We start from the raw sequence: 19,467 nt of genomic DNA on the forward strand, positions 1-19,467 counted from the left end.
ACACCACAAAACTAAGTACACCAGAAGTGACCTCAGGACTCCCTCCAACTCTATTATTCGTCTGGGTTACAGGGGACTCATATTGCCGAAGGACCAAGTGATTACATTGGGATGCTGCACAAGTTTTAATGAACGAAGTTGGAACATTGATGATTTATGGCAATCCGAAAGTGCTTACTTTCCAAAATAGCTCCGAAATAGCTTACTTTCACGTTTTTAAAACTTAAACTTAAACTCTAAAACTGCAACTTTCCACTTCCTCAATTTTCCTCAACAAATCAAAGTCATTACAAGGATCGACGAGGACTCTGCATCATTTGCACATTTTTCATTGTATGAGCATTACCACATTACTGGTAACCTTTCATTGGTCAATGACACTCCGTCGTGTGTTTTTTATGTCCTAAAAGTATATTTAGTCACATTGGCTGTCTGTTGTCGTACTAGAGTGGCTCCAACTACCGGAGATAAATTCCTTGTGTGTTTTTCACATACTTGGCAAATAAAGATGATTCTGAGATATTGTTCAATGTTTTGAAATGTGTTTCTTTAGTTTTTGGTGATAAGGGTGAGGTATCCATCCATCCATCCATTTTCTGAGCCGCTTCTCCTCACTAGGTTCGCGGGCGTGCTGGAGCCTATCCCAGCTATCATCGGGCAGGAGGCCCGATGATAACTGCCACGATTAAATTTAAAATGCGGGCACTGCTGCAAATGAATAGTGTTTCATTTGTAGCAGGGCACGCAACATAGTCATCCAGCCACCAGAGGGCGAACATATGATCAAGGCTTCATTGAGCACCGGCACCGCGCTCCAGAGGCCAACTTCAAAATAAAAGCCTAAAATCGCATAGAGGTCAAATGTAGTAAGATATGAACCTTTTATTTTTAAGTTGGGCTCTCAGCACCTTGGCGGAGAGGCAGCATGTCACGCTAAGACATCCTAGATATGAATGGGTAGATCCGCCAGCGCAATGAACCGTGCCTATATAGGCCATGTTGGGGAGGTTGAGGTCAACTGCCCTCATGTCTTCCCTCACTTCATCTATCAACCTTCTCTTTAGTCTTCCTCGAGATCTCTTGCCTGGCAGCTCCATCGTCATCATCCTTCTACCAATATACTCACTATCTCTCCTCTGGACGTGTCCAAACCATTGAAGTCTGCTCTCTCTAACTTTGTCTCCAAAACATCGAACCTTGGCCATCCCTCTGATAAACTCATTTCTAATTAGGGTTGGGCATTGAGAATCGACTGGAACCCGAACTAACAACTAACATTCTGGTTCTCCCGGATTCGTTCAAATTTAAACATTTCGGTTCCCAGTTTTGATGCCTACAGTCCGCCGACCCCAAAGAAGAAAGTGGTGAAAACAAAGAAAAACGCGCACAAAGGCGGCGAACAAGTGTTTCTTAACTACGTTTAAATAAATGACCAGTCGCTTCCGGCTTTCGCAATGTGTAAAAGTCTGATCCGAGCCTCAGCCTACACAGCGTGGAAGTGAAGTCAATTGGGTAAGCTTGAAACAATAAAATACGTGTTTGCCAACACTGAGGCAGCTAACCAATTAAACGGTGGGTTGCACTCTTGCATTGATGGCATTTAGCGTTTATTTTAGTTTTTAAAAATATACAAATTATTTTACCATACTGGAAAGAAAGTAGAAACAGTCGCATTACAAGCTTAACATTGAGCTACAACTTCACCAAAGGTCAAATTAGCAACTTTATATCACAATGAATTGGGACAAAATTCACACGGAGACAAATTCCTTGTGTGTTTTTGGACATACTTGGCAAATAAAGATAGTACACTATTAACAATCGTTGTAGCGGCTGACTTGACTTCAACTTTTCAACAGGCCTGACTGCAATGGAAAAAAACCCTGGGAGTAAATAGAGAGGGAAATCACAACTGTCGATTTCTTTGCCGTTTGTGACCGTGCACGATTGACCGATGGTCAAGCAGAACAACGGAGACGAGTCCTTCCTTGACAAGTCACTATATTGACGAAGGGGATTTTCCAATGAAAAGTCAGCGCTTGCTTACTAATGTTATTGCATTTTATCCATTAATTGTATTTGCTTTCATTAAGTTGCATTTTGTGATTGCACTTTGAAATAGCATATTTACTTAGTTAGCCCTTGCTAAAGTTTAATTTTATTTCTTATTATCTACAATTTCTTCTTATTTAAAGATTCATTTTGCAATGAAGAGTGTTATATATTGTTTGTTTAAAAGTAGTGCAATAAAAATAAAGACTTTTCCCTAACATGATGAATAATCGTGATTAATAATCATGATTACAATACTGATCAAACTAATCGTGCTGCCCTAACTATAATTATGTTTTGTATCAATAAGTACCGTGCACTTATTTTGACTAATGTTGTATGTAATTCTGGAGTTTACCAGTAGAGGTTATACTCGCTCTTCTTATGTAACTGTGCTCCTCATGGTAAGAAGACGTTGAACCCGAAGCTGTTGCTGCTCAAAGTTCAGTAAAGAAATATGAACAAAATCAGAGGTGTATTGCGACTTCTTTTGGCCACGATGCAACAGTTAGGATAATCTTTTCATACATTTTCCCTTATTAAAGATCTAGGGACGCCCCACCCAGTCCCAATTCTACAGTCGGAGGGAATCCCTCGGTCACTTTCTGTGTACCTGTTGTGGCGTTTGCATTTGTTTTGTGTTCATGTCAATGTGTTGTGGCATTAATGTGTGGCGTTGTGGCTTTTGCAATTGCTGTGACCTGTCCTGGGCACTGTATGCAGTGGCGTGGTCAAAGGATCTATTACCACAAAACGAAAGTGTTAACAGGGGGAATCTATGCGTCTGTTTTTTTTTTTCTGTCCATCTGAAATCCGTGGTAATGACAATCATCCCTCCTTCAAAAGCAGAATAGTTCATACACTGCTCTTCGACTTTGCGAGTGTACTGCGTTTTTCAGACTGTCTGACGTCTTCCCCTCCTATCGTAACGTCGAACTCGGCCATCTGGCGAGATGAACTCCCCTCCCCGGAATAAAGAGGACTAAGACTGCCCAAACTGAACAGCTTCTTCATCTACAACATTTCCATGCATGTCAATTAATTTAATACGTCAAACAAGTCAAACACGGTGTATCACAAAGGAAATAACTTACTTGTTTTTTTCATCGAGACATTTTGGTAAACAAGGCTCACTTCCTGTTGTACTGAACGAATCTTTTTAGTGAACGAACAGAACTGAATCAGTGTATGAAATGTTTCGTTCTTTCCATTGTCAACACCGCTTATCCTGGTTAGGGTCGCGCGGCGCTGCAGCCTATCCAAGCTGACTTCGGGCGAAAGGCGGACTACACCCTGAACTGGTCGCCAGTCAGTCGCAGGCCACATATAGACACGGACAACCATTCGTACTCACATTCACACCGTCACTGAGTGGGAACTGAACCCACGCTGCCCGCACCAAAGTCAGGCGAGTGCACCATTACACCATCAGTGACTCCGTTTCGTTCTTTTAGCTTGGCTTCTCTTAAGTGTGCTTGACTGCCGACTTCGGAGCTGAAACGAAACTGCGGAAGCGTTCTGAATAAAGATGATTCTGATTCTGTCACTCATTTCTGAATCTTCGGCGAATGACCAACGACCAGCCAGTGTGCATTGCATGGGCGGGACTTCATTATACGTCCTGCCATGTGATTTGCGATTCCCCAGTGTTGTCACTCACTTCGGCGAATGACCAATGATCAGCCAGCGCCAGGCGGCTCCGTGCAGGCGAGGGAGGGACATAAGTGAATTGAATGTACTACTGAATGTAGTAGACAAATCTTTTAGTAAAAAACACAGCTACGCTAACATGCATTTGAGGTTATGAACCTCAAACTGTACAATTGTACAAATAGCTGGGTCTCTGGAATTCATTGATTTCACCCATTGAGGGTGGGTTAAATTTTTTTTTTTAAAATCATAAATATTTTGGGCGGCACAGTGGACGACTGCCTCCCAGTTCTGAGGACTGGGGTTCAATCCCCAGCCCCGTCTGTGTGGTGTTTGCATGTTCTCTCCGTGCCTGGGTGGGTTTTCTCTTGGTACTCTGGTTTCCTCCCACATTCCAAAAACATGCCTGCTAGGTTAATTGAAGACTCTAAATTGCCCGTAGGTGTGAATGTGCCCTGCGATTGGCTGGCAACCAGTTCAGGGTGTACCCCGCCTCCTGCCCGATGATAGCTGGGATAGGCTCCAGCACGCCCGCGACCCAAGTGAGGAGAAGCGGCTCAGAAAATGGATGGATAGATGGATGCACGCCACCACAGCCGGTCCGTCAGAAAAATGCTGACTCCTAACCAGGTTGGGGAACACTGATGTAGAGTACTGGAGGGGGCATTTCCGCAAAGCTTTATTCAGGGGAGGCGCCTGAAGCCTCACTGCCGGCATCTTCTGTACCATGTGAAAGGCTGTTTTCAAAGGCTGGAGAGGTTGCCTGAACTTGTGTCAAAAAAAAAGAATTGCTTAAAACAAAAACTATTGAGAAACTGTTATTTCTGAATAAAATATCCCCTGTTCTGTACATCACTGTCCAAATTCTACATGCATATTTAGTGCCTACTTCGTAGTCCCACAAACACTTTCACTGTCCTCTCCTATCCCATGCCATTTTCTTCCAAATCTTCCATATCATATGATACTACCATTTTAGACAAAAATATACACACAGAATACATTTAAAAATATTTTATTTTACCTGTGATGATTTATGTTGAGAAATTACTTGGTTATCAATTTTTTGGTAATTCATAGTAATTTCATAGAGCCAAAACTGTCATGGTCTGTGTTTTGGTTTGGGTTGTGTTTAGTTTTGTTCCATGTTTTCCTGTGTTCCATGTTTGTCGTGTGCTCATTAAGTTGTTGTGTCCACCTGTTCTCGTCTGCTTTGTGTCGACCAATCAGCTCTCTCCAGCCACTCGTGTCTTGTCCAGGTGTTCCTCGTTGTCTCGTCTATCTGTTTGTATTTAGTTCCCTGGTTTCTTTCAGTTCTTGTCGGTTCATTGTCGTTGTCACATGTCTCTGCCATGTCATCGTCGTCAGTTGTCTTTATCATTGTGGTATGTCATTGTCAGGTGTCATTTTCCTTTTCTATTCCACGTCTTACTCACAGGTCATAGTTTGTTTCTAGTTTTAGATATTCGAGTGTTTCTTTGTTACTTTGATTTGAGTGGTATCTGTTGTGGGACTTTGTTCAGTTTTCCCTTTTCTAAGATTAAATATTATTTTGAGACTCCTGCCTTGCCTCCCTGCTTCCCTGCAATTGGGTCCACCATGTTCTTACCTTGCGTTACTCGCCCTCGCCTTAACCACGTACGTGACAAAAACAGACACAAAAAAATCAAAATATCACAAATTCTGTGTTTGAAGTCCCTATAAAGTGAAAATGTCTTGTAAATTTGGCACACCACAAAGAAGAGGGTTGTCAACAACCCTGCCAAATTTTAATGATTTAAAAAATCGCCAGAGTTATAAAATGTTATGTTCGCTCTCAGATGCCTTGGACGTGTCCGCTGAATGCTCTGAAACCACACCCCGCTTAACTGTAAACTGTCAATCAAATACCAGTACTACCCCTGGAAAAATGGATGTTATTTCATCTTGTGTCTTTCCTATGCCTAAACATAACTAAACCTTTGAACCGTGAAAATAGATCTGCTTAAATTCTCCAGTGGCTAGACTATATCCCACCTGGTCGTCACGGGTCTTTTTCATGCTGCGGCACCGAGGCGCTCTAAAGCGGCAACGCCAGCGCAAAGCCCCTGTCCGCATGCCGGTTGTCACGTCCGACTACCACCCGCTCCCCTCATTCTTTCACCTTTTCTCTGTGACGTTCGTGCACTCACGGGCGACAATGAGGCACTCTCGAGGAGCCATGTCAGCCCAAAGCCTTGGTCCACACACTGGCTGTCAAGTTGTAATTTTAAAAATATTAAATAAAACCCCCCCTCACTCTTCCTTCTGTCTCTGCACAACGTGCATGTTCTCAGACAACAAGGCTCTCTAAAGCGACCACACCAGCGGAGTATCCGAAGGAAAAAATTATATTTTCGGGGTGTGGGCATCGCTATCTAGCTAAATGCATGTCACACTGGTGCCGAAAAACCTCTGATGTGATTGAAGGAACGCAAGTTCTTATATAGTGGGCGAGGCGTGACTCATGCCGGGCACAAAAGTGCGCCGTTTTAGCCACACCCAAAAAAAAAACTGAAATTGGGAAAAACAGTTTAACGCTTTATCGCCACAGTTGAGTACATCTAATGCCCTTGCACGTTTTAAGCAATTATATTCAAACTCAGAGGTGGGTAGAGTCACCAAATATTGTACTCAAGTAAGAGTACTGTTACTTTAGAATAATATGACTCAAGTAAAAGTAAAAAGTAGTCCCCCAAATATTTACTTGAATATGTCATATGTCAGATTTCCCAGCGATGTTGAACTCACTCATGATTACGTATTACTGTGTCCGAGAACCTGCTTTCCTGGACACTGTAGTGTATGAAAACAGTAAATGCCAGGTTACATCACATGATCTTGAGCCAAGCCATACAAATATGTCTAAACTGTATCTATTGTGTTAAAATTATACTTGACTATATTAATAATTACCCTCTCTTAGCTGTCACTTTATCATGGTGGAGGGTTTCATGTGTACCACTGATCGCAGGAGCTAGCTGATTTATTTGCGATCAGCAATGGCCCGTAATGTCTGTGTATTTTCATGTAACCTAGCAAAAGTATGCAACACCTGAACAACAATAGGCAGTCTTGTTTATTAATTTCGGTTGACATAGTTCGCATACAAACAGAAAGCAAACATTGCTTATAGCATCACAACCACAAACTCTTCCAATATGAAAAATAATGCACTTGTAATGCACATCTTTTGGCTCATAGTTAACTACTGATAGATGTGTGATAAAGAACACTAGAATACTAACTAGAATATTACGTATCAAACAATCAAGAAACAATGTAACTGTTTTTTATGTAGAAATTAGGCAGGAATTTGCCCTCTGAAATGTATTTTCATATAGATTTACTTCTCGACCATATTCTAATTTATTGAGATGTGCTGTACCTGTATTTGAAGAAACATTTATTGTAACTATCCATCCATCCATCCATCAATTTTCTGAGCCGCTTCTCCTCACTAGGGTCGCGGGCGTGCTGGAGCCTATCCCAGCTATCATCGGGCAAGAGGCGGGGTACACCCTGAACTGGTTGCCAGCCAATCGCAGGGCACATACAAACAAACAACCATTCGCACTCACATTCACACCTACGGGCAATTTAGAGTCTCCAATTCCCAGGGCTGATCTTATCACTTCTGCTATGTCCTTTTATTTACCAAAGTTCAAAAGCTCACACTTCCAGCACGGAGATCCTTGCAAGAGATCGAGATTTTCTGTGAGGTAAGAGAGTTTGCTGTGTTTTACCTGAATTATTATGATTATTACTTTGTAAAATAAGAGGTTCATTTCATGATACTACACCACCTCTGATAGGATTCCCATCCAACTGGTTGATTCATCTTAAGATGAATATAAGAAGAGAGACCAGGAAGAGGCTAAACGAAACTTTTGATGCGTTATTCTTCAGCAGGACCTCAATGGGGTAATGGTCACTCACCTTGAGTGCCTGAGCAGAAAAGAAAAAAAACTTCACTTCAGAACTAATACGTTGTGTGAGTGATTGTTTGCTGATGTGTGCCCTGTGATTTGCTGGCAACAATTCCAGAGTTTACGTCGCGTCTCGCCAAAAGTCAGCCGGGATAGGTTGCAGCACAACCACATCCTTAACAAGGAGAATCACAACACAAAATGGATGAATTTACATTTTCCTCATGGAGGGCTGCGGCAGGGGCCAATAAATAATCAATTAATTTTAATATTGTTATTAATTCATTTTATACCAATTATCCTGTTTAGGGTAGCGTGTCAGTGAGCGAGTATCGCAGCTGACTTTGGCTGAGGGGTGGAGTACACCCTGGACTGGTCGCCAGTCAATCGCAGGGCACATGTTGACAAACAACCATTCACATTCACACCTAGTGGCAATTTAGATCAATGAACCTTAAATGCATGTTTTTAGAATCTGGGAGGAAGTCGAAGTACCCAGCCAAAACCCACGAGCTAACCACATGCTCCATTGTGCCTCCCCAATAATATCCCTCTTCTAGTTTCATTTACATTTGTACGATATTTTATTTCAATATACTGCAAGTCAAATGCGGTTGTAAGAACATGCAGCCTATTACCTCTTCCTCTGTAAGACGATATTCCATTTGAAAGTTAAAGGGCTTGGCTGAAAAGGGTACCACTGCATTAGAAAACACGTCTCCATGCACAACAATCCTGGTGAAGCACAAAGGAAAGATATGAAAATACTTAACGGCCTTAATTTTATTTAAATGTGATCATAAATCTCTGATGTCACCTAAAATAAAATAGTTATATAGTGTATAGTTAATAGTTCAATAGTTTCTTTTTTACTATTATGTTTTATTGAAATGGAAGAATTGCAAGTTATTTTACATATACAGTTGTACTTTGTTGTGACTCATTTACACTCACATTTTACGACTTAGTTGAATTCAAAACAGCACAGATAATGCTCAAAAACAATTTACTTTGCCACAATATGCAGAGGCTGTTTCAAATTAGAAAGAGTTGTTACAATCTGAGTTGAACACATGTACAGTATTTAAAAAAATTGAAAACAAGAGAAAATATAAAACAGAGATGTGTCACTGTGAGAGGAGTTAACTCGTGGAAAGACTGTGATAATGAACTGAAAACGTAGCTTCTTTATTCTGTTTAAACAGATGTTTAAAACAAGAGTAATAATAACAAATATACACAGGAAGTATAAACAAAACTTGGACGATGATGAAGCTTGGATGTTAACTTGACTTGTGATTCTCTAACATGGACCCGTTTTTTTTTGTGTGTTTTTTTTTTTTATACCTGGAGTATATTGTCCGTATATGAATAGCTTCCTATTTCATTATTATTAAAGTCAAATCTTTACTCAGGTTTAGGGGTAAGACCCGATAAGTTTTTTACTTCTTCCAACACCTATTGAACATGTACAGTACATTGGTATCCAAGGACAAAATCTAATGCTGTTTAGTTTTGTTTATTTTGTTTTGTATTAGTTTTTTAAAAATACATATGTTATTGTATTTTTTATAGCAACCAATCTTGTGTTGAATGGTTCATATATGTTCAATAAAGTTCTAAAAAAAATAAAAAAATAAATTAAAAAACAATTACAATTACCTGTCATAGGCGCAGGAAGTGGTCGCTCGGACAGTTGTGTCCGACTTCTCTGGCATCAACCAGAACAGACTGTTGTCCGTAAACAAGCGCAATTTCCCGCGGCTCCTCTTGGAAAGGTAGGAACAATCAGCATTGAAGTCCCCAAGAAGCATCACATTCTGTTGAACGGACAAAAAAATAACTGTACACGAGATCACTTAAGAAGCAATAAATTATATGCTTGTACCTGTGGCATACAGACAAAGGAACCCTGTGTGTGCATGTGTGCCAGGTCATTCTTTTCAACTTAATAGAATAAACAAATGATATTACAGCGGGGCAGCAGGGTGATATGATATGATATATATGATATGATTTTCTCTGATCAGGCCTAAATGATGTTTTAATAAGATGATGCAAGATTTGTGACATGCGCCACCATGCCGCTCACTATTAATACATGTGTAATAAAACATGCAAATTAGAGAGAGAGAGAGAGAGAGAGCGAGACGATCGGGTTGGTCAGTCGATAGATAGATAGATAGATAGATAGATAGATAGATAGATAGATAGATAGATAGATAGATAGATAGATAGATAGATAGATAGATAGATAGATAGATAGATAGATAGATAGATAGATAGATAGATAGATAGATAGATAGATAGATAGATAGATACAAATGAGCTTTAACCTCAGTTTTCCACATCCTCCTCACATGCTGCATAACATCATACAGTGCATCAAGCTCCTTAAAGACGTTAGCTGGACTGGTATGTTGTGGGATGAGGACAAACTCCTTGATCGCTGAACACAAGTAAAGAGCGGGTGGTGTAAGACAACGGACACTTTTCTGTATCACATGTACAGATTTTTACAGTGATTATTTGAGAAGTGTCGGGAGACAGACCAGTGTCTGGAGCTTTGAAGCGGACAACGAACGGCTCTCTGGAGAACGCATCAACATCTCCTGGCCTGTCGTCTGGGTACTGATACTGGCCCGTTACAGTCACTCTATCAGCCCTGCACACATCATACTTCTGTGAGATTTGGTACATTACACTGAAATATAGGATTAAAGTGTGATTTCTTTTTATGTATGAGTGTTTTGCTTACCTGTAGACAAACACATACTGCTCCTGGTATGTTTCAGATCTGCCCAGTCTCGCACTTGCCACAGCTTTGTACTCGTGATTAAGGTCATACCTGAGTATTGATAATATATTACCAGACAGGGACAAGAAGACTCAGCATATTGGTCCAAACAACAGTCTGTGTGTGTGTGTGTGTGTGTGTGTGTGTGTGTGTGTGTGTGTGAGTGAGTGAGAGTGTGCGTGAAAGAGAGAGAGAGAGAGAGCGAGAGAGAGCGAGAGAGAGCTTTAAATCACTTGTTTAGATGCTCAAGCAACTGGGGCAAAGCTTTTTGTTTGTTGTCTCTCACTTCCTGAAGCAGACTCACATCGCACCGTGTGATGATCTGCAAGAGGTCATGAAAGAATAAGTTTCTTTGGAGCAACACACATATTTCAGTACCAAAGACACGGATTGTAAGCGCTGCATTTGGAGCATTATTAAAAGGCCCTGAGACCATTCAAAGGGCACACAAGGTGAACGTCAATCTAAAAGATTTGGAAGCGCCAGACCATTGAAAGCTTTCAAAGCCAACGCAATCATAAAAATAGTTATCTTGGTGTACTTTCAACAGTACAGTAAACCCCTGCATATTTGCGGTTCGGCATTGGCCTATTAATAGAATTTTTGGAGGAACTTATCTTCCATCATTCGCAGAAAATCTGTCTATTTGCCATTTTTGTGCTCAGGCAAACGCAGCGAAAGTAACACTTAGGTGTTAACTTCTTATTATTGTTAGGTTTAATTCATTGACGGAGTTTTTTTGTGTGCATTTCAGATGTTTTGTTGGCTGTCCTTGAATGTACCACACGTGATGGTTCATCTCTGATGAACACAGTGAAAGTGAATATTTGTTTTTACTTCTCTCTCGATTCAGCTACTAATAGCCCATGTAGATTACTTTTCTCTTACAATTTGCCAAGTTTATTATTGTGTAAATTCCAAAAGGGGACTTGAATAACTTATACCATATGTACTGTATGATGTGCTTGTGCGCATACAGTGCCGTGAAAAAGTATTGCCCCCCTTCTAAAATTCTTATATTTTTGCATAGTTTCCCCACTTTAATGCTTAAGATCATCAAACAAATGTAAATATCAGACAACTATAATCCAAGTGAATTTAAAATGCTGTTTTTAAATGGTGATTTAATTTATTAAGGAAAAAAAACCTCGCCTTGTTACCTCGCCTTTGTGAAAAAGTAACAACCCCCCTTGTTAAATCACAAATTCACAATTTTTGATTAATTTTCACTGATCACACCCAAGCCTTATTACCTCGAGACCTGTTCAATCAAGAAATCACTTAAGCAGAATCTGTCCCGACAAAATCAAGATCTAAAAAAAAAAAAGAAATGACACGATACAAAGAAATTCCAGTTGTTGAAGTAACTGACATCTATCAGTCTGGAAAAGGTTACAAAAGCCATTTCTAAAGCTTTGGGATTCCAGCGAAAAACTTGGGTTCTGCAACAAGATAACAATCCAAAACACACCCACAAGTCAACTTCTGAATGGCTTAAAAAAACAAAATGAAGGATTTGGAGTGGCCTAGTCAAAGCCCAGACTTGAATCCAATTGAAATTTTTGAACCATTTTTGCTGAATTCAAAGAATTCTGCAAGTGGCAAGTGGGCCAAAACATCTCCGGAGAAATGAGAAAGACTCATTGCCACTTATAGAAAACGCTTGATTTCAGTTGTTGCTGCTGAGGCCGGCCCAACCAGGTTTAGGGGACCATTACCTTTTCGCACAGCTATCCTTTCTAGGGTGGCAGGTGTGCTGGATCTTATCCCACATGACTTTGGGCGAGAGGCAGGGTACACCCTAAATTGGTTTCTAGCCAATCGCAGGACAGGCTATAATTATAGTGCCCCACAAAAACATTATAAAGGAGAATGGTAGAATTCCTAATGAACATAATCTTACTGAACACGCACAGATTTATTGTTTCTACAAAATATTGTATGTACATGTACAGGATCCAATGCACATGCACTATTGCGGACATGGAATAGCATACTTATCAGTTCATGGTTTGGTGCCTTGCTAAGGGGCAGCTCACCAACTGCCCATATGCTTGGTAATCATTGTAGGAGTTCAAATTAACACGGTCTGTCCCTGAACTACAAACCCCAGTTCCAATGAAGGTGGGACGTTGTGCAAAATGTAAATAAAAACAGAATACAATGATTTGCAAATCATTTTCAACCTATATTCAGTTGAATACAATACAAAGACAAGATAGTAAATGTTCAAAGTGATCCACTTTATTGTGTTTTTTTTTTCCTTTCCACAATGATCAATGATGTCGGTTTTTAATGCACCACCGTCTGAGGGATCCGAGTTCCCAGGCATTCAATGTTGGTTTGTGACATTGCCGCTTCCGTGCAGAGATTTCTCCTGATTCTTATGGACCATAGATGATGAAATCCCTCAAGTCTTCGCAATTGCACGTTGAGAAACGTTCTGGAACCCTTGGACAATTTGGTCACACAGTTGTTCACAAAGCAATGAACCTTGCCCCAGCTTTGCTTGTGAACAAATGGGCCTTTCAGGAATGCTCCTTTTATAACCAATCATGACACTCACCTGTTTCCAGTTAATCTGTTCACCTGTGGAATGTTCCAAACAGGTGTTTTTTGGGTTTTTTTTTTAGCATTCTTCAACTTTCTTCTTTTGTTGCCCCTGTCCCGGTTTTTTTGGGGAACACGTTGCAGGCATCAAATTCGAAATGAGAGAATATTTTGAAAAAAAAAAAAACATTCATCAGTTTGAACATGAAATATTTTGCCTTTGTAGTGTTTTCAATTGAATATAGGTTGAAAAGAATGTGCAAATCACTGTATTCTGTTTTTATCTTTATTTTACACACCGTCCCACCTTCATTGGAATTGGGGTTTGTAAGTCCATGAACGGTGAGCCACAAGTTAAATAGGTGAATCTCTTCAACCCATACATGCCTTACCTTAGCATACATCTGCATGACATCCTGCTTCTTGGCTTTGGACTCCCCAAAATGCTGCAGGTTAAAGGCACAGATCCTGAAATCTGAAGCCCCCTGAATGCCAAACACACCAAGATAGGGAAACAGAATGAGGAAGAAGTGCCTCATTGTCACAGCTGTAATTAAAAACACATAAAGATGATTTTGATTGGTCAAATATTTACTGCTTGTGTAGACACAAATGACAAATACATTGCACATTACGAGTAAAGTGAAAGAGAGCTGTGGACAAACCATTATACAGCACTAGACCCAAAAATGCTCAATAGACACACATGGAGTAGTCCGGCAACAGTGAAAGAATTAAAAAAAAGTGACTATATGAGTGTAATAATTTCAACATTGTTTCCCATAGAGAAAAATAAAGGAGCTCTGTGGAATCACAGTCAATTGTGCAAACATTGCCAAAAACATGGTGCACATTTATACCTTGCAAAAGCAGTGATTTATCGACGTGTTGAAAACCTTTGACCCGCTGTGCTTACAAGCTGCAAAATTTTGCTGAGGTCACCTTATCTCACCTGTACAATTCTACTTGAGAAAAGAGAATGAGAGAGCTGGAGGAGTGCAACCTTACTCTTACCCTAACTCTTACACACAGTATGGACCCACAGTTCGTTTTATTGTGTTAACATTTCAAAATCATAATTTGTTAAAGAAGGAAACATTTGATTTTCTTATCTGTAAAGAAACAAGTATTTATTTTTTCTTTATTTCTATTTTTTCTGTGGAGGTTGATATAATTTAAAGATCGATGAACTGTTTCAGAGCTTGTTTTTGTATCATGAAAAATATAGGAAATCCCAGAAGGGGAACAAAAAGCAAAACTCGATTTGAATATTTGTCGTTGTAATTTGCTTCTATGAGCGAGGGGGGGAGGAATCGGTTAAAACCGGAAAGCCGATTTTTATGAAAAAAAAAAAAAAATTTTAAATCTGAGATTTCATTTTAAGGCCATATCACCCAAGCCCCAATTTTCACTATGTATGGAAATTTATGGAACACCCTTTATGAGGTATCAGCCTCAGTGCCACTGGGCTCAGCCTGTTGCATATATATTTTTACTATTTTTTATTTGAATTACAATTACAACAACTTAATATTAGCTTGACTTTTTCTCATAATTTTAATCACTTTTGTTTTGCTTTTTAGTATGGCCCTAACACTCCCCCGTATCACAGACAAGACTGGCATTTGTATTTTACATACTGTATACTGTACATACCAGACAGGTGACGATTTCATGGGAGGAACAATAAAATGCCTTGGGTGTGTGGTCGTAAGCAAGTTTCCCTATGTGCAGCTTTAAAACCTTTAACTTGTGTTATTTCGCCTTGAGCCTGTGCTTCCAATGCAAAGCACAATACTCTATTGTATCGCTGTTACAACAACAAAATGTCGACAAACCATACATGGAAGTCAGTCATAAGGCTGTGTGGAATCTTCATTATTGTACTTATCATTGGGCGCAGCACTCGCGGAAGTGTTATTATTAGTCATCTTAGTCATGGCAAGCCAGATATTAAATAGTGTGGGAAAGCCACGTAAGAGTCACAATATTTGGTGCACCTGAATGATCATTAAACTTGCCTTTACAAAAGGTATTCATTTAATATTATTGATCAAATATACCGGACTCTACCATATTGTCAGATGTCTAATATCCGCCGTCATCATGTAACTAAATATGAGAATCAAACACCTAAAAGTTTAATAGATTGCAGTTTTACAGTATACATAAGAGGTGGGCAATGGCCCTCTGAGCATTCAAATTAACACTTAGCATTTTTTCCCCCTGAAATTGTTTAATTAAAATGTATTTATTCTTTTTTAACCTTTATTATGTATTGTATGTATGTATTGCATTCTAAATAATACAATACAAAATATTCGTAAAATAATAAGCTATTTACATATACATTTTAACAGTTTTTTTTTTTTTTTTTTTTTTTTCATCGATGAAGGACCTGTGTGTTGGAATAATTTCAGCAGATAGTCTTGTCTTTTGTCATTTGAATGAAATCTTTGCAAAGAGCGAGCGGGATGAGAGGAACTTTTCTTGATGGCTCGTGTATCTCTCTCTCTCTCTCTCTCTCTCTCTATCTCTCTCTCTCACTCTCGAGATCACAGAAGCAGACACACAGTTAAACCAAAAACGTAGGGAGAAGAAGTCAAAGAAGCAAAAAACCCATTCACATAGTTGCTATTGTTCAAAGAGTTGGCTAGCTTATCTTTGGGAAAAGGGGGGCGTTGGAGACAGTGATGAGGAAGAAAGAAAAACAAACTGCAAGGTACATTTGCAAAGGCACGCGGGAACAATGAAACAATAAATTATGGAACAATAAAAGAATACAGGCTATATTAGTACTGTAAATTCCCTCAACACCGGACCCCTGTTTTAAAAAAACAAAAGTGAGCACAAAAGTTAGCCCACCCATGCCAATAACAGTATATAAGTGAGATGTTTTCCTGACAGCTCGTGTGTAAGAATCCTACTATGAAAGTTATAAACAACAGCAGCTTACCAGCTTTGCTTGTATTTTTTTGACAGCTTCCTCCTTTGTGAAACATGAAGCCTGCCCAGCGTGACAGTTTCCTGTGGGTGGGACTTCCTTCTACTTGGTGAGTCTACACATGCCACAGCATGTGGCATGTGTAGACTCTATATGGGAGGTGACCGTGGTGACCGTCAGTTTTCCCTTCACTTTTCCCTTTTATCAAATTCAGTAGGGTAATTCCTCACCAAGAGTTTATAGAAAAACAGTCAGGATGATGTAAAATGTCTTTATAACATGTTTATTGTTTGAATTGGACATATGATCATCTATTAAATGTCACACATTCCAATATGGCATCCTGATATTTTGTTTCTCACAGCCAGTTGTGCGAATCGAGGATTCAAACTTCAGCCCCCGATCAGAATATTAATCATAAATAAACCAATAAAGAATACGAATTGAACAACAATCAAACAACAAGTTAGATGGTATACAATATCTTGTTTCTACACTTTGTAAGGTTTTGGTTCGAGTCCCGCTGCGTGGAAAAAAGAATGGCAATTGGTTGTTGGAGAGATGCGAGTCTGCTTCCTGGCAACAGTCCATTATGGTTCCCTTGAGCAAGGCACCAAACCCACAACCCACCTAGCTCAAGAGGTGCAACACTGCTTGCGCACTCTTCACCCACCACCAGAGCTCTGGTGTCCTCCACCAATCTACTTCTTAAGTTAATTGAAAAGTCTACATTGGATATACTGTAGATGTGAATGTGAGTGTGAAAGCTTGTTTGTCTATATGTACCCTGCCATTGTCTGTGATCCTCTTGCCCAAAAGCCTGTTTGGATAGGCTCCAGCTCACCCGTGCCACAACCCTCGTGGGGACAGGCAGTAAAGAAAATGAAAAGAAATGAGAAAACATGAGAGCTGTGACTAGTATGTTGATGACCTCATTAGTCATTAGTTATGATCAGTCAAAAATGTTAGCAGCACTACAAACTCTTGTATTGATATCTTTATACTGTGCAAGTGGTCAAAATGTTGTCGCTAGTTGACGCTAATATTCAGTATTATAAGATCAACAGAATGCATCAGTTTTAATGCAGCCATGTGTTGATTTCCTACAGAGGGCAGTTAAGAAAGACACTGTAGTACCCAATGGCTGTTGATATCATAACGACAGACTGACCACCTAAACAATAAAAAATAAAATAAATAAATAAAATAAAAAATGTTTTCCCAGTGGGTAAATTCTTGTTCTCATTCTGTTTTTATTTTGTTGGACACAGGACATTACTTGCAAAATGGTTTTTCACCACTGGGTTCTTGCTTCTCAAGTAACAGGTCTGGTTGATCGGCCTCTTCATCTTCAATGACCCGGTAGATGCACCTAACAGCCAGTCTACTGTCATATATTCTGTAAAGAAAGACATCAAAGAGCATTATCAGCTACCACATTTAAAGGAAACATAGGTATGCCTTTTTTAACTGTTTACAGATAAAGAATTACTTGTCAGATCTTTTGTTATCATGACAACTAGGGTCGGAGCTATGCCTTGTCGAGTGCTGCCACAATGTAATAATTATTGCATCGGATTGGTGGCACAAATATACTTAAAAAGTACATAATGCAATCAATAAAATTAATGACTGATGGTACGAAATATGTCGAAATTACTGATCGGATACAGGTCCAGACAAATATGATGATGATAAACCAAATGTACCATAAAATGTCCACCGGATAGAGCCAAAGTAGAGGTTCAACAAGTCATGACATGTCTAACAGACATGCCAATACAGTCTTATACTTATTTGCTTGCTCAATGCATATTAACAAACATATATAACCTGTAACCTCCATCCATTTTCTGAGCCGCTTCTCCTCACTAGGGTCGCGGGCGTGCTGGAGCCTATCCCAGCTGTCATCGGGCAGGAGGCGGGGTACACCTTGAACTGGTTGCCAGCCAATCGCAGGGCACATACAAACAAACAACCATTCGCACTCACAGTCACACCTGCGGGCAATTTAGAGTCTCCAATTAATGCATGTTTTTGGGATGTGGGAGGAAACCGGAGTGCCCCCGGAGAAAACCCACGCAGGCACGGGGAGAACATGCAAACTCCACACAGGCGGGGCCGGGGATTGAACCCGGATCGTCAGAACTGTGAGGCTGACGCTCTAACCAGTCACCCACCGTGCCGCTAACCTGTAACATCTTATCATAAATATTTTGGTAACTAAGAGTTAGGAACCCACAATTATCTGTGCCCACACAGTGATATGTGAGATATATGATTCAGAAATAGGACCTTTCATTGAACTGACCATGAAATGTTATATATTGAGTACTTCGTGTCATGTTGTATGTTTGATGATATATGAGTACATGTTATGCATACATGTACCATTTTAGGAAAGATTGATCGGATGTGAACTTTTCCTCCCGGAGCAGAAGAGGAGAGCGTTTTGGCTGATTAAGTTATTGTAAGTCATCTCCATAGTAACAGAGGAGAAGTGCTGTGTACTAATGACAAGAGAGTGGGCGAAATGTTCCCACTGAAACTGGCTCATAAGAGGAAGTGAAATTTTTGACAAAACTAAGGACCTAAAATAGAATGAACTTGTTCTGACTGGTTCTGTAATGCCCCTATTGGCCAAATAAGAAGGCAAGAGGATGGATCACACCCCTGGTATGGGAGTCCCTTTATAAGTCACAAACTTCTGCTTTTAGTGCTCTTGTTCTCCCGTTGGTCAGCCACTGAGGTCAACAGCTTAGTCTCATATCAATCTTTGTGTAAGACACAGGATTATTAGAGAGACATCTTAAGAAAACACAATTTGAAAAGCCTTTTGAGAATGGGCTAGAACCTAATAGAGGATTTTAGCAACGGCCATAGGGACTGAGCCACCGACTTGGAAATTTCAAGGTTTGAGGGATGTTCGACCTGATAAATCGAATATTCCTTCTTTTCATTTGAACTGAATTTCATTTTCACTTCTATGTTTTGGATTTTCACACTTTGGTTTGTTTTGGATCTATTGAAACTTGGAATGTAACCAAATGCTTTCCCTGAATTGATGTTTTTGGACTGTTTTGGTTTTCTTTTCAAAGGGTCAGCTTGGAACATTTCATCTCATTTGTGAGTGAGTAGATGTTTCACATGCAGTTCCTTTTTGTGAATTTTATTATTTTTATTCGTATTATTTGATGCTTGTGCCCTTGCTAAATTTTATACATTAAAGATTCTTTTTCTGAGCATGGAAAAATGTCCCTTTCTTTTTTTTTATGAGTAATACGTGCAGTGTTATCTACTTTAGCAGACCCAATAACATATTACTAACATCGCCATTGATTATTTTAGCTCTATTTTTGAAGGGTTGTCCATCCATCCATTTTCTGTACCGTTGATCGTCACTGTGGTCGTGAGTGTGCAGGGGCCTATCCCAGCTATCTTCGGGTGAGAGGCGGGGTACACCCTGAACTGATCACCAGCCAAAGGTTGTTTCAGCTATAATTTAAATAATAACAGGTCCTGACTGT

The 19,467-nt window shown here is 39.8% G+C and overlaps 2 protein-coding genes across 4 annotated transcripts in view; both read right to left on the bottom strand.

Annotated features, from left to right (window-relative positions):
- Window positions 1-3,393, bottom strand: part of LOC133408539 (tumor necrosis factor receptor superfamily member 14-like) — a 59,246-nt gene extending 55,853 nt beyond the window's left edge. The window contains exon 1 of one of the 3 annotated variants that reach the window (XM_061687579.1): window positions 3,147-3,387. The gene's annotated coding sequence lies outside the window, so the exon portion shown is untranslated. Of the gene's footprint in view, window positions 1-3,146 lie in introns of all 3 variants that reach the window. The other 2 variants (XM_061687569.1, XM_061687589.1) reach the window with 2 other exon arrangements.
- Window positions 3,394-6,778: 3,385 nt separating this feature from the next.
- On the bottom strand, window positions 6,779-16,006 carry dnase1l1 (deoxyribonuclease I-like 1). The gene is made up of 9 exons (XM_061687539.1): window positions 15,953-16,006; window positions 13,389-13,543; window positions 10,680-10,768; window positions 10,408-10,497; window positions 10,202-10,314; window positions 9,986-10,098; window positions 9,312-9,469; window positions 8,288-8,384; window positions 6,779-7,668 (listed from the first exon to the last, which is right to left on the bottom strand). The coding sequence occupies exons 1-9, from the start codon at window positions 15,996-15,998 to the stop codon at window positions 7,558-7,560; spliced, it is 972 nt and encodes a 323-aa protein (XP_061543523.1). The 5' UTR covers window positions 15,999-16,006; the 3' UTR covers window positions 6,779-7,557.
- Between the last annotated feature and the right edge of the window lie 3,461 nt (window positions 16,007-19,467).

Source organism: Phycodurus eques, chromosome 1 (assembly GCF_024500275.1).
Source record: "Phycodurus eques isolate BA_2022a chromosome 1, UOR_Pequ_1.1, whole genome shotgun sequence".
NCBI classification, from domain to species: domain Eukaryota; kingdom Metazoa; phylum Chordata; class Actinopteri; order Syngnathiformes; family Syngnathidae; genus Phycodurus; species Phycodurus eques.

What these genes read in the sequence shown, in the direction of transcription:
- dnase1l1 (XM_061687539.1), bottom strand. Translation starts at nt 15,998, where the DNA reads ATGTTTCACAAAGGAGGAAGCTGTCAAAAAAATACAAGCAAAGCTG. An exon ending in TCATGCAGATGTATGCTAAG is followed by an intron (nt 10,769 to 13,388) that starts GTAAGGCATGTA and finishes GACCTCTTGCAG; the next exon opens with ATCATCACACGGTGCGATGT. An exon ending in TTGCTTGAGCATCTAAACAA is followed by an intron (nt 10,498 to 10,679) that starts GTGATTTAAAGC and finishes ATCAATACTCAG; the next exon opens with GTATGACCTTAATCACGAGT.